The 13,046-nt window shown below is 25.3% G+C and overlaps 1 protein-coding gene across 1 annotated transcript; it reads right to left on the reverse strand.

Annotated features, from left to right (window-relative positions):
* Nucleotides 1-1,733: 1,733 nt before the first annotated feature.
* MKS88_000437 (inositol-phosphate phosphatase) lies at nt 1,734-10,483 on the reverse strand (the record flags this gene model as incomplete). Its single annotated transcript, XM_067215412.1, has 3 exons — nt 1,734-2,721; nt 2,932-5,156; nt 5,267-10,483. 3 exons carry the CDS (start codon nt 10,481-10,483, stop codon nt 1,734-1,736), a joined length of 8,430 nt encoding a protein of 2,809 aa, XP_067075675.1.
* Nucleotides 10,484-13,046: the final 2,563 nt, after the last annotated feature.

Raw genomic sequence — 13,046 nt, forward strand, 5'->3', positions numbered from 1 at the left:
AAGAATGAAAAAAATTTCCATCCCCAATAGTTACCATATTATATGCATATATGCACATATATGTGAGAATTAAAAATGAAAAAAAAGTATTATACAAAAATGGAGAATATGCCTATTAAAAAATGTGGATCATTTTTTGATAAAACATTTACATTTCTTTTTCTTTTTTTATATAAATTTGTATGTTTTACAAAAATGTTAGAGTTTTCATAATCCATAGTTGCCCTAAAATTATTTTTTAATATTCAGAACTTTTAGTTTTTTTATGTTCTTCACTTCAACATATTCTTCCTGAACGATATAAAAATTAAATTTAAGATAAACTAAATGTGTCATACGTAAATTTTCATATACAAACGTAAAAATATTACTACAAAGGTATAAAAAACTATATCTTTAGAAAATAGGAAAAATGTTTTAGAAATTACTTAAAATTGTTAATATATCGTATGCATGTATATGTACATAAAACTAGGGAGATGAATCCTTCTACAAATATAATTAATTACACATATTCTAATTTTCTTAACAAGTGAAGCACTTTATATTTAATTCTTTTCATCTCATTCCAACGTGCTGTTCTCTACCAAAAATATTTTAATCAATTTTAAGTCAACTTGAAGCATACCTATATTTATTCCACATTTTGACACATGTTGATATGCGTATGTTAATATTTTTCTTTTAATGAATAGAAATAAAAAAGTACACTTATTCAAATCTTTAGTATTGTCTTTTCATAAAAGACCATAATTATTTTGTACATGCAAAATAATCCAAATAAGGCCAATTTTTTTTTATTATTTTCTTTTTGAAACTTTTTTAAAATACAAGTTTACAAGAATAACAACAACAAAAAAAAATAATATAAATAAAAATATATAAAAAGTGAGGAAAAAAAAAAAAAAAATAATAAACAGAAATATTATAAATATTGAAAATACGCTTATAAATTAAAAATTTAAATGCAAGAACAACGAACCGAATATAGAATCTTCAAAAATTTTAATTATTTATTAATATGTTGCTTCTTTTTTTTTTTTTTTTTTTTTTTCCTATTCCACATGTAAACAAAAGTAACACAAAAAAAAAAAAAAAAAAAAATAGATCACCTGCGTACATATATATATATATATGGCAACGGTGAAATAAAAGCAATTCGGTAAATATATGTTTTATAAAATTAAATATGGACACAATAAATAGTACAGAAAATAAAAAACTAATACATGTAAGATGTAAAATTAAACTTGAATTTAACATTCTTTTTATAATACATGTGTAATTGTAGTAATACAGTTAAACTTCATATAAGATACAAAATTCATAAAAATGAGAAAAAAAAAAAAAAAGATATAAGATTTTTACAAATAAGGATACACATAAAAAAATAATAAAAAATGTTAATATGTATGAATAAATATACATATATACGTGAATACATATACTTATATATACAGAAAAATATATGGAAAACGAAATTACTTCTATTGTTAATGTTGTTGTCTTTGTCCCTAATTTAATGCACATATGTAAACATATATATATATATATATATATATATATATGTATGCGCACAGACACATACATGCTCTTCTTCCATTTTTTACGTTCCAGATCTCATTTACACTCAATATTCTCTTATTTTATTTTTTTTTTTTTTTAGCTAACTATAACAAAATTTTCAAAAAAAAATTCTTCTTATAATTTTTTTTCTCAAAACGGAGTAATTCTCATTTTGAATACGAATAATCATCTATCTTATCTATGTTTTTTATTGAATCTTCATAAAATGAATATTCATTCATGTTATTTTTAAGTTTCCCGTTATAATTGTTTGAATAATTTAAAATTTGTGAGATTGGATAAGCAGTGTATTTGCTTATCCCATAATTATTCGGAAGGAAATAATCAAGCAAATTGTTGTTTTTATTATTACTACTATTACTCGTATTACTTGAATTTTTTGCAATATTATTAAATTCATCATTTGTTCTCATACTATATGAATTAATTAATTTATACTCAATGTCTTTTTTATCAAAAAATACTTTTAATTCAATAATTGCACTAACCGGCTTATGATCACTTGAAAAAAAATTGTTGTGAGTTTTATAATTTAAATATTTAAAATATATTTTTTCATTATGATAAAAATCATGCATTTCCTCATTGTCAATGTTTTTTCTGATACGTTCATACTTTCTGCTATTCTCTATACCATCCTTATTATTACTATTATTATTACTACTATTACTATTATTATTATTATTATTACTACTATTACTATTATTATTATTATTACTACTATTACTATTACTATTATTATTATTATTATTAATATTATTATTATTATTATTATTATTATTAATATTATTATTATTATTATTATTAATATTATTATTATTATTATTATTATTATTATTATTATTATTATTAATATTATTATTATTATTATTATTATTAATATTATTATTATTATTATTATTAATATTATTATTATTACTATTACTATTACTATTATTATTATTATTATTATTATTATTTTTATTACTACTATTACTATTACTATTACTATTATTATTATTACTACTACTATTCCTATCCGCATTTTTTACATCATCCGCCTGTTCTTTAATTTCTTGTGCAATAAACTCTTTTCTTTTTTTCTCTAATTCCGACAAATGTATTAATTTTCCGCTCACCAGTACTCTGTCACACCTGCGTAATGAAGTAAAATAAACCAGTGTATACGTAAATGCACCCAACTGTGTATACATGCACATATAAACACACATATACATATATATATATATATGTACGCACATACGTGTACACACGCTGAATATCCCTGAAACGTAAAACATTTTCACATTCTCGTGTATGTGGATGTCTGTTTATATACGGTAAAATATTTTTTTTTAGTTATACCATGCGGGGGTCCTTCTTACGTCGTACAAGTTCGAATTTTTTTTGTATTTATATGTCGGGTTAAACATAATAGGATGCTCGTAAAAAAGACAAAAGGGTAAAATATTATACAATTTATTATAGATAAATTGGTCATAATTTAATAACTGATGAGCATTCTTATTTGCAATGGATTTAAATACTTCTTCATGAGTTTTATTAATTCTAAAATTAAAATCCCCACAAGCAAAAAAGTAGTCAAAATTAAATAAATTATTTAATTCTTGGTTTTGGAAACTATTATTCAAAATACTTTGCATCTGACTGTTCCTTTCAAAGATGTTTGTTTGACCTGATGCCAAATGTATGTTGTTAAAACAGAAAGAGTTAAAACCTAGTCTAAACTTTATAGACACACTTCCTTTATTACCAGTATTACCTTTTAAACCTACCTTTACTTTACACACTTCAATTTCTCTTATATGATCAACCATTCCCTCATCAATAAAAATGATTATAAATAATCCGATCATAGAAACTGATTTTAACTTCACATATTTAAACTTTTTGAAATTCAAAAAATATTTGTTTGATGCATTCTTTAAAAATACATCCTTATCTTTTAAATGCCTTTTTTCATCATCAAAGAAGAAATTATTTTTATTACTATCGTAAATACGTTTATGTGTACTTTTTCCTTCCTCCTGTGAATGTGAACCCAACGCATTTTCATTCATACTGCATCCTCTTTTTATATCTTTATTGAAGCTCCTATTATTATGGAAAACATCATCGTCATTGTTTAAGTGAATTAGGTTCTTCGTGGATCTTTTCCTCATCCCAACCCCGTCTTCATCAAAAACGTTTTGTACACTGGTAACGTTAAAATTGCCCAGGCTTCTACTAACATCCTTATTACCGATATTATTGGCACCATTATTGTTACTACTAACCTTCTCACTGCAATATAGATCTCCCCCCTTATGCTTCTCCGCCTCATTATTCACTATATTATGCACATTTTGGCTATCTGAAATATTCACATTGGCACTATCATTCCAGTTTCTTATATTTCCATGTGAGCTATAAATGTTTTTATTTTTTAATGAATCACTTACCTTTTTATTTGAATTACTTGAATTATTATTTTCAAAAATTTCATTTATATTTGAACTTATATTAGTATCATTGCTTTTTATATGATGGTCACTGAAAAAATTATTCTCCTTATCCTTTAGCACTTTTAACATGCTGTTGTTGTTATTACCTTCACCAATATGCTCATATGTATTATTACAATAAAAGTTATTTTCCATCTCAATATTATGTTGTTCGGACTTTTCATTTAAAAAAAGTAAATCGTTATTATCATTATCTTTTTTTTGATTACTCAAATTGTTGTTACTCAAAATATTCAAGTTAAACGATTTTCTTTCATTATTTTGAATATCATAAAAGGAGTTGTTACCTTCATTTAAATTATTGAAATAATTATTTAAAAAACAGTTTTTCGAAATATCCAGTGATACACTATTATCTGTACTTCTTCGTCGTTCCTTAACTATTTCTTTTTCCTTTTCACACCTTACGGAATGTGCTACATTCTCACTCATGTATGATTCATTAAAACATTTCAGGTATTTTTCATAGTAGTCATCCTTATTCATTCTTTCATTAACTTCCTCATTTTTATGCATATTAATTCGAGCTGATGAAAAACAGGTGTTTGTTACTCCTCCAATATTTTTACTTTTCAATGAGGCATTGTTATCGACATAATTATGTGCACCATTATCTTCGTTATTTTTTCTAAAAAATATGTTACTACGTCCCTTACTTTTAATGTACATTTCTTTCTGCTTCTGCGAGATTTCTGCCAAGGATTGAATAATTTTTTGCTCTATTTTTTTTTCTTTAAATTTATCTTTCATGTTCATTAAAATCCTAAATCCGGTCAATTCAACAACTTCTTGAAAACAAAATACATACATATCAATGTATTCATTAATTTCATTTAACCACGAGGATATATCATTCAGTTCATATAAATCACTACCGCATAAATTCCATGTACCTACCCATAATTTCACAATTTTCTCTTCATAATCTGTATTCGTCATTCTCTTTTTCTTGTAATTCTGTATTACTTTAGAATCTTCATAATCCATGTAATAATGATTAATTAAATCATGACTTAGGTAATCAGTATATTTATTTCTATTTCTTATACTGTAAATGTAGCTTTTCTTTTTATATAAACTTTTCATATATACCAAATCACCTTTGTTTTTTTTATCTTTCCCTTTTTTATTAATATTTTTTTTTTTTTTTTTTTTTTTTTTTTTTTTTTCTGTACATTATCTAAGCTACTGCTACTACTTTCGACGGTATTATTTACGATATTGTCATTATTACTTGTTCGTCCAATAATATGATCACTCACGTTTTTATTGCTACAGACTGTCTTATCTCTGTTCATTTGTTTCTTAACACATTTTATTTCATTATCACTGTACGCAGTTTTCTCCCCCTCCTTCAGTTTCTCTTTATCTTTATGCATATCTCTGCTATTATGTTTATCTTTATGTTTACCTCTATCATTACCTTTATCCTTTTCCCCTTCTTCCTCTTCCTCCTCCTGCTCCTCATTTTCGTCATATTCTTCTTCTTCCTCCTTGTCATATTCATCAGCTTCATCTTCCTCGCTTGGAATTTTATCCTTGTCTGTTTTTTTAACCTTACTCAAATGTTTCTCTTTGGTTCTTTTTTTTTCTCCCCTATTCTTCTCTATGTTTCTGTTGGATCCCTCCCTTTGTGTGTGTTCGTTCATGCCACTGCTGCTATCAGCAAAATCGTTACTATTCGAATCATTGCTATTGGTACTATATTCAAGTAATCGATTCCCATTTTTTAATAATTTTTCCATTTTGATGTTTTTTCCTAAAGTTTCTTCTTGTTTATAATTCGAATATTCTTTACCATCTTTTCTCTGCTGTTTACCTATATCCATATTGCCACTAGATTGCACATAATTCATAGGCGAATCAACATTTTTATTTCTCAAATTAAGAAAAGAATCCTTTGTAATAAAATTACTATAATTTAAAAAATAATTCAAATCCGCTCCGATAAAATGCCTTCTCTTATTTTTACTATATTTCCCGGTGCACAAAATTATATCAATGCACTCTTGTCTAAAATTATCCTCAAAATTATTTTGATAAAATCTTTCAATGGATTTAATTGCATGATCAATATTTGTACTTAACGATGACCTTCCTACATTAATTTGTGAAGAAAAAACACTACCAGTCCCAGTATAATGTGTACTAATAATATCCCCATTTTCCACCCACATTTTTTTAAATAGATGTTTTAATATATAGATATATTCATCCAGTTGTTCATTTCTAAATTTTTTTTTTTCTTCATCTTCTTTTTCATAATTATATCTTATTCTATGTTTCCTATCTTGTTCTTCTAATATATTAGGAATATCACTATGGTCTTCTTTCTTCCTCTCGTTCGTCTTCGTCTTACTATTAACATAATAAAAATCCTCGAGTACATTGGACCCTCCGCCTGACATGTTATTACAGTTGTTGTTACTTCTAGTATTGTTCCTGCTAGCATTATTATTACTACTTATGTAATTATTACCACTATTATTTCTTATATTACTAACATTGTTATTAATCCTACTAATATTTCTGTCATTGCCAATATTTCCAACATTCGTAGTACTACTAATCTTAGCGTACTCGCAATTTTTATTTACCGGATATCTGTCCGACAACTCGAGTAAATAATTTTCCATTTGTAAAGTACTCACAATAGTAACACTCCTATTACTGAACATACTATTTACATTTTTATAAAAACATAATTGCGATTTCTTCACTGCCTTAAGAAACATATCATTTTTTGACACGTGCAAAACGTAGAAAATAAAAAATAATGTGTAATAATACTGAAATACATTCGTTCTATCTAAACAATCAAGGCAATTAGTCCTAAAAACGCCATTCTGATAAACACAAGAATCGTCTGAATATCCATTTCCTGTACTGCTAACATTATTATAATTACTATTATTCTTCTTATTATTATTCGTATTCTTACACGATTCCATAAAAAAGGAAACATTTTTAATCTCATTAAGTAATACTTTATTAATAAAATCATTCATAGCATCTTCAAAACTTTTATTTTTCACAGAAATGTGAAAATCATATTCTATATAATTAATAAAATCCTTCTCCTTATAATGCTTATCCTTTTTTATATAATTTATCATTTCAATCATTTTTTTAGTCAACTTTTTCTCATTCCCTTTATTTTGACTAAGCAAATTTATATAATATATATTATTACCATAGTTACTAATTAATTTCTTGTTATGTTCTTTGAACGCTTTAATACTTAACAAGGAAGACCTCTCTATATTAACATGAGAAGACATCGAATGTTGCTTCCAAAAAAGGGGGATGGACCCCCTTATCTGAACTAGGGAAATAATCCTGTTCTCGAAATTTCTGTCGCTATTTATAGCACTACCTCTACCATTGTCGCTACCTGTGCCACTACTTTTTATGTTATATACATCCATCTCGTAACATAAATTTGTTTGATCGCTTGAATTTTCCAATTTAATTTCTCCCTTATCAATTTGAATACTCGGCAGAGGAGTTGCATCACAGTAGAACACCTGATTCTTTTCATAATTTGAATTAGGTACATTATTATTTCTTGTGTTGAATTTGTCTATTTCTTCCTTCACATTCGAAACAGTCATATTTGCATTATCAAATCTATTCATTAACGTCATATTTCTATTATTAATTCTTATAATTTGCTCAGTCTCTACATAGTTAGCTACGTAACCATCATCATTTATACCCCTTTTATTAAACCTAGTCCCACCCAATACAGAGGAACGTCGACTTATTAGAAGTAATTCTAAACATTTTTTATTTATTTCTATAGATGTATAAGCTATATATCCTTGTATTATTGAACAAAACCAGTTATCATCAATTTTACACTTATTCTTAATTTTTTTTATCATCTGATAATTCCACATAAAATTTCTTTCACTAACTTTTAAAAATGATTTCTTTTTATTTAACGTAGTGGAAGATGATGATGAATATAGTGGCTCTCCTTCTACTTCATCAATATTCTTTCTACACTTTTTTTGAATCCCCTGTGTTAAATCATAGTCATACGAGTAATACATATGAACTGATAATATTTTCTGAATCATTTTTAATATTTTATGTATGTCCATTTTCAAGTTCATTTTTTTTCCATCAGCTTTAACATTATCATCATTTCCACTTTTAAAAGAAACGGGATATGAATTTCTCTTTTCGTTTTGTTCTGTTTTATCATAAATCTTCACATTGCTTTTTACATTGAAGTAAGAATTGGTAATAAGATCCTTTATGTTATTACTGCTGCTGTTGCAGTTGGCATCTTCACACCCATTACCATTCGCAGCTCCAATCACATCGCAGTTACCGTTACTATTACCATTTCTATTGGAATGGCTATTCCATGCACTGACAGTACATCCCTTTGCAGCACCCCCATTAATACTCACCGGCAAATTTTCATGAGAAATTTTACTATTACAATTATCTCTGTTCGGTGTAATTACCATTTTCATTTCTTCATTATAATTTAACAGTATATTCTTGTAGTAACTATTATCATTACTTACATTCACATAAGCATCTCCTTTTTCATTGTAACAATTTTTAAGTTGATCAGTGGTACCTTTATTTAAATTACTGTTATCCCCTTGAATGTACTTGTTATTTGTGCCCTTCCCCTTTTGGTACTGCTCCATTTTATTATCATAACATATGTTATTCAGTTCCTCCTCCTTCTTCTCTTGTTCATGTTTGTCATTTGGTATAACTTCAATCCTGTTCTCCTTATTAAAAAATAATTTATCAATTAAATTAACATTTATTTTTGCTGACTGCTCGGGTTGTTTACTTTCTCCTAACTTGTTCATGCACTTCCCATACATTGCACTCTCTACCATCTGCTGCTCGTTCCTCCCGCCATTTATTTTTGTGCTACCATCATAATTATTATTTCTATTACTAATCCCATTGTTACTGCCACTGTTATTTCCATTGTTATTTTCATTATTATTCCTACTTTTATCATTGCCAATATTATTGCTGACTTTCGTCTGGCCACTGCAGCCCCTAGGGATGCTGTCGAAGGCACTTCCAATGCTATTCGTGTCGATACTACTTCCCTTGTAGTTGCTTCTATTTTTATTGCTTCCTTCATTATAACCAGTTTTATTACACCCACTGGTATTGTTATTATAACTCATTTCACAATCATCCTTATCATTAAGAATATTAGCTATTAGTTCATTATCGTCCAAAGTTGACGAGTTCGTATTTTGTTCTTGATCTTTCCTTTGCTTACTATTATAAGTTGTTTTGCTATTATTAATATGGAAATTATTATCATTGTGTATTTTAGTAGTAGTTCTTCCATTCTCATTATCATATTTGTTATCATAATTCGTTATGTCTGAAATTATGTTTAATATATTTTTATGGGTAAATTGATTTGTTAGCCATTTTTTGGCTGTATTAAAATTTAGAATTTTCTTATTATTCTTTTCCTCTTTTTGATTAGTGTAATTATTACTGTACTTATTATTGTACTTATTATTGTACTTATTATTGTACTTATTACTATAATTATTACTATTCCTATTATACGTGCTAAGCTCTATTACATCACCACTTATGTTGAAATGGTTTAAACCTTTATTTTTTCTATTAGTACTATTATCATTTTCTCTTTTGCTAAATTTGGTAGAAAAATGTTTATTGTAAAAATCGTCCTCATCTATTTTGTAGGGTTTATCCAATTCATTGTACGAGCTATACATATCACAACACATCTTCTTGGAATTATTGTTATGTGTATTATTTTCAATTTTGCTAACCCTAATTTCATCGTCATCATCATCATTCCCATCCCCCTCCTGTATTTGCAAAACATCATCACTCTTATATATAAACTTCATATTATTGTTATTAATAATTTCAAAATTTTTATTTATATCTTCATTATTTTTTAAATTATTAATAAAAAAATTTGTTGAATTGTCATCAATGTTTAATGAATTGTTTACTGTAGTGTTCATCGAGGTGATATTAATATTATATGGTATGTAATGTACTTTCTCAATTTTATATATACTTCTATACTTATTTAAATAAAAGAATTTACATAATAATCTCCATTTCTCTACAACAAATAAGAACAGTTCATTTTTAATTTCAATCGTACCAATAATGTTATCAATAATTAGTTCATTTATTGTACTACCAAACTTTTTACTTTTCTTTCGAATTTTATCTTTATTTATCAACTTCTCTGAACATTTTCCACTCTCCCGAAAAACAAACAGTGAAGGTACCTTAACGTTCTCATTTTTGTTATCTTTTAAATGCTTTATATATATTATTTTGAATACTTTTTCATAAATTATTAATAAATATCTCCCTTCTGTGTTGTATGCATTCATCAGTATTGCGCGTGTGTAAGTATATAAATATATATCAGTATATATATAAATACATATTAGTACTTATATATATAATAAATATATATATGGGTATGTGGGTACATTTCTATGTTGCATAAAAACAAGAAAAAATGGTCGGGAGAAATTAGAAAACGTGGGAAAAAAATGGTCAATGATTGACTCAAAACAAAAAATATATAAAATAATAATTGTTAACGAAAGGAAAATAAAAACAGGTTAAGAAACAACGAAAATTAAAATTACATAAAAATCATTTTTTTTTTTTTTTTTTTTTTTTTGTTGCGTGTGTGTACCATACACATGTAATATACTGAAAAATATAACCTAAAAAAGAAACGTATATTTTATTCTTATTGTATGTAGTTCTAATTAAATTAAATCATCTGATTTGGGCAAAGTGATAAATGGTTCAATGTATATATATAAATATATGTGTACTTATATAAATGTGCATCCATAAATGTGTATACATAAATGTGCATACATAAATGTGTACATATATATATGCATAATCATGTAAATAATACTAGCATTCTTGTACTACTGCGCTCATAATAAATAATTGTAAGGAAAAAAAAAATTAAAATTTTTAGGCTTATATATTTAGGAGGGCGTTACTTGTGATGCATAATGCTAAGCATATTTATAATCTTTAAGACGTTTTTACATACATTATATATATATATATATATATGAAATTTGTTTTTTCCCCATATATTATATGTTCATACTTTTTCAGTTATTTTATAAGCAATAATTTGAATGACGCACAAAGAATATAACAAATTTAACTCGTTAAATAATTTTGTACGTTTCGCAAAAGGAATGTATGATACCGTACAGTTAAGTATTACTATATTGAATATATATATATATATATATAAGCATGTTCGGACGGTTCGCATAATAATAATAAAGCATACGTATGCATTTATGTACGTACGTATTGTATATATGTATATAAGTATGTACGTATGTATGTATATTTATATATAAATACTTTCATATGATGACTCTTAGTATTGCTGGAATTAACACAAACTCGTAAACGTAAATGTTCGCAATGCGATATAAATATTACCTTGATATTTCATATATTTTGAGAATATTTTAGTATTGGCATGTATAAATACATATACAAACACTTAGTGATATATATATATATAACAAACTCAAGAACAAGTAGAAAAATATGCGTAAATGTTATATATTGAACAAATTTATACATATATACATATATATATATATATATATATTTATGTATTTATGCATTTATTTATAAAAATCATGTAAAGTAGTGTATTGATAAGAACGTTAAAAAGGGACAAAATGATAAATTTTAGTAAATAACTGAAAAGAATTTAAAAAAAAATTATATAAATTGATTTTATTATTTGTATACGTTTTTGAGAGAATAATTTTTTTCACTTTTAAATAATTTTGCTTAATTTACTACGTTAAACTTTATTATATTTTGCTTTATTTTGCTGTATTTTGCTGTATTTTATTTATTTTTTTTTTTTTTTTTTGCCGTCTATTCACGTTAAAAAATGTTTAGCTGAAACGCAAAAAAAAAAAAAGTAAAATATTTTTGTTATCAATGAAGTGTATTTTTAATTGTGATACGTAAATTATTTGATTGAATTTTTATAAGAAATGTAAAAATACACTTATTTTCGCAACTTAATCTTTAATTTTTCTTTTTATTCCTTGTAATATGAAAAAAAAAAAAAAAAAAATGGTAATTTTTATCATTTTCCTTTTATATATTGATTACATTTTTGAATGCTCAATATATGTTTTATCTTTTGTTTGATATCTTTTAAATGTATCTACTTTTTACATATTTCTTTTGTTTTATGTAATTAAAATGTATGAATATTTAACTAACACACATAATGAAAATTTAGTGTGTTGTACATTTTTTTTTTTTTATATGGAAAACATAAAACAAAAACATGAAAAACTACTTATTCTGATTGTGCATATATAAATATTAAAAATATTATGTATTAGGATTAACTGATTTGCTATCACTCTTTTGCTTTTTTTTTTTTTTTTTAATAGATAATAACAAAATGAAGTAAAATAAAAATAAGCACAAATTTCAATACATTCAAAAAGTAACCCATTATAGTATACTTCCCTTTGAACAAATTTACAACACAACTTTAAAATGATATACAATATTTTTTGTATGAATTAGTCGTTTATTTATACCCTTATTTTTTTTTTTTTTCTTGTATTATATTATGCTATATAAACAAAATAGCTTATGGCGTCTGAGAGAACAAATGTTACAATAATAACATGTTCTTCTCTTAGTATTTTAAGATAAAATTTTTCCTTTTTTTTCAAAAAACTTAAAAAAGTTCTTTAGCACTGTTCTGCTGGCTTATTTTATTTTTTTTTTTTTTATGTTTAACTGTGTTACAGCTAATAAATGAATGCTTTGCCAAAATAAATATTTTACAGCACATTATGATTACAATAATGGAGGATTTACTATTTCAACGGAGAAGCGCTTCATTTATTTTTCTAT

Source organism: Plasmodium brasilianum, chromosome 1, assembly GCF_023973825.1.
Source record: "Plasmodium brasilianum strain Bolivian I chromosome 1, whole genome shotgun sequence".
Lineage (NCBI taxonomy): Eukaryota > Apicomplexa > Aconoidasida > Haemosporida > Plasmodiidae > Plasmodium > Plasmodium brasilianum.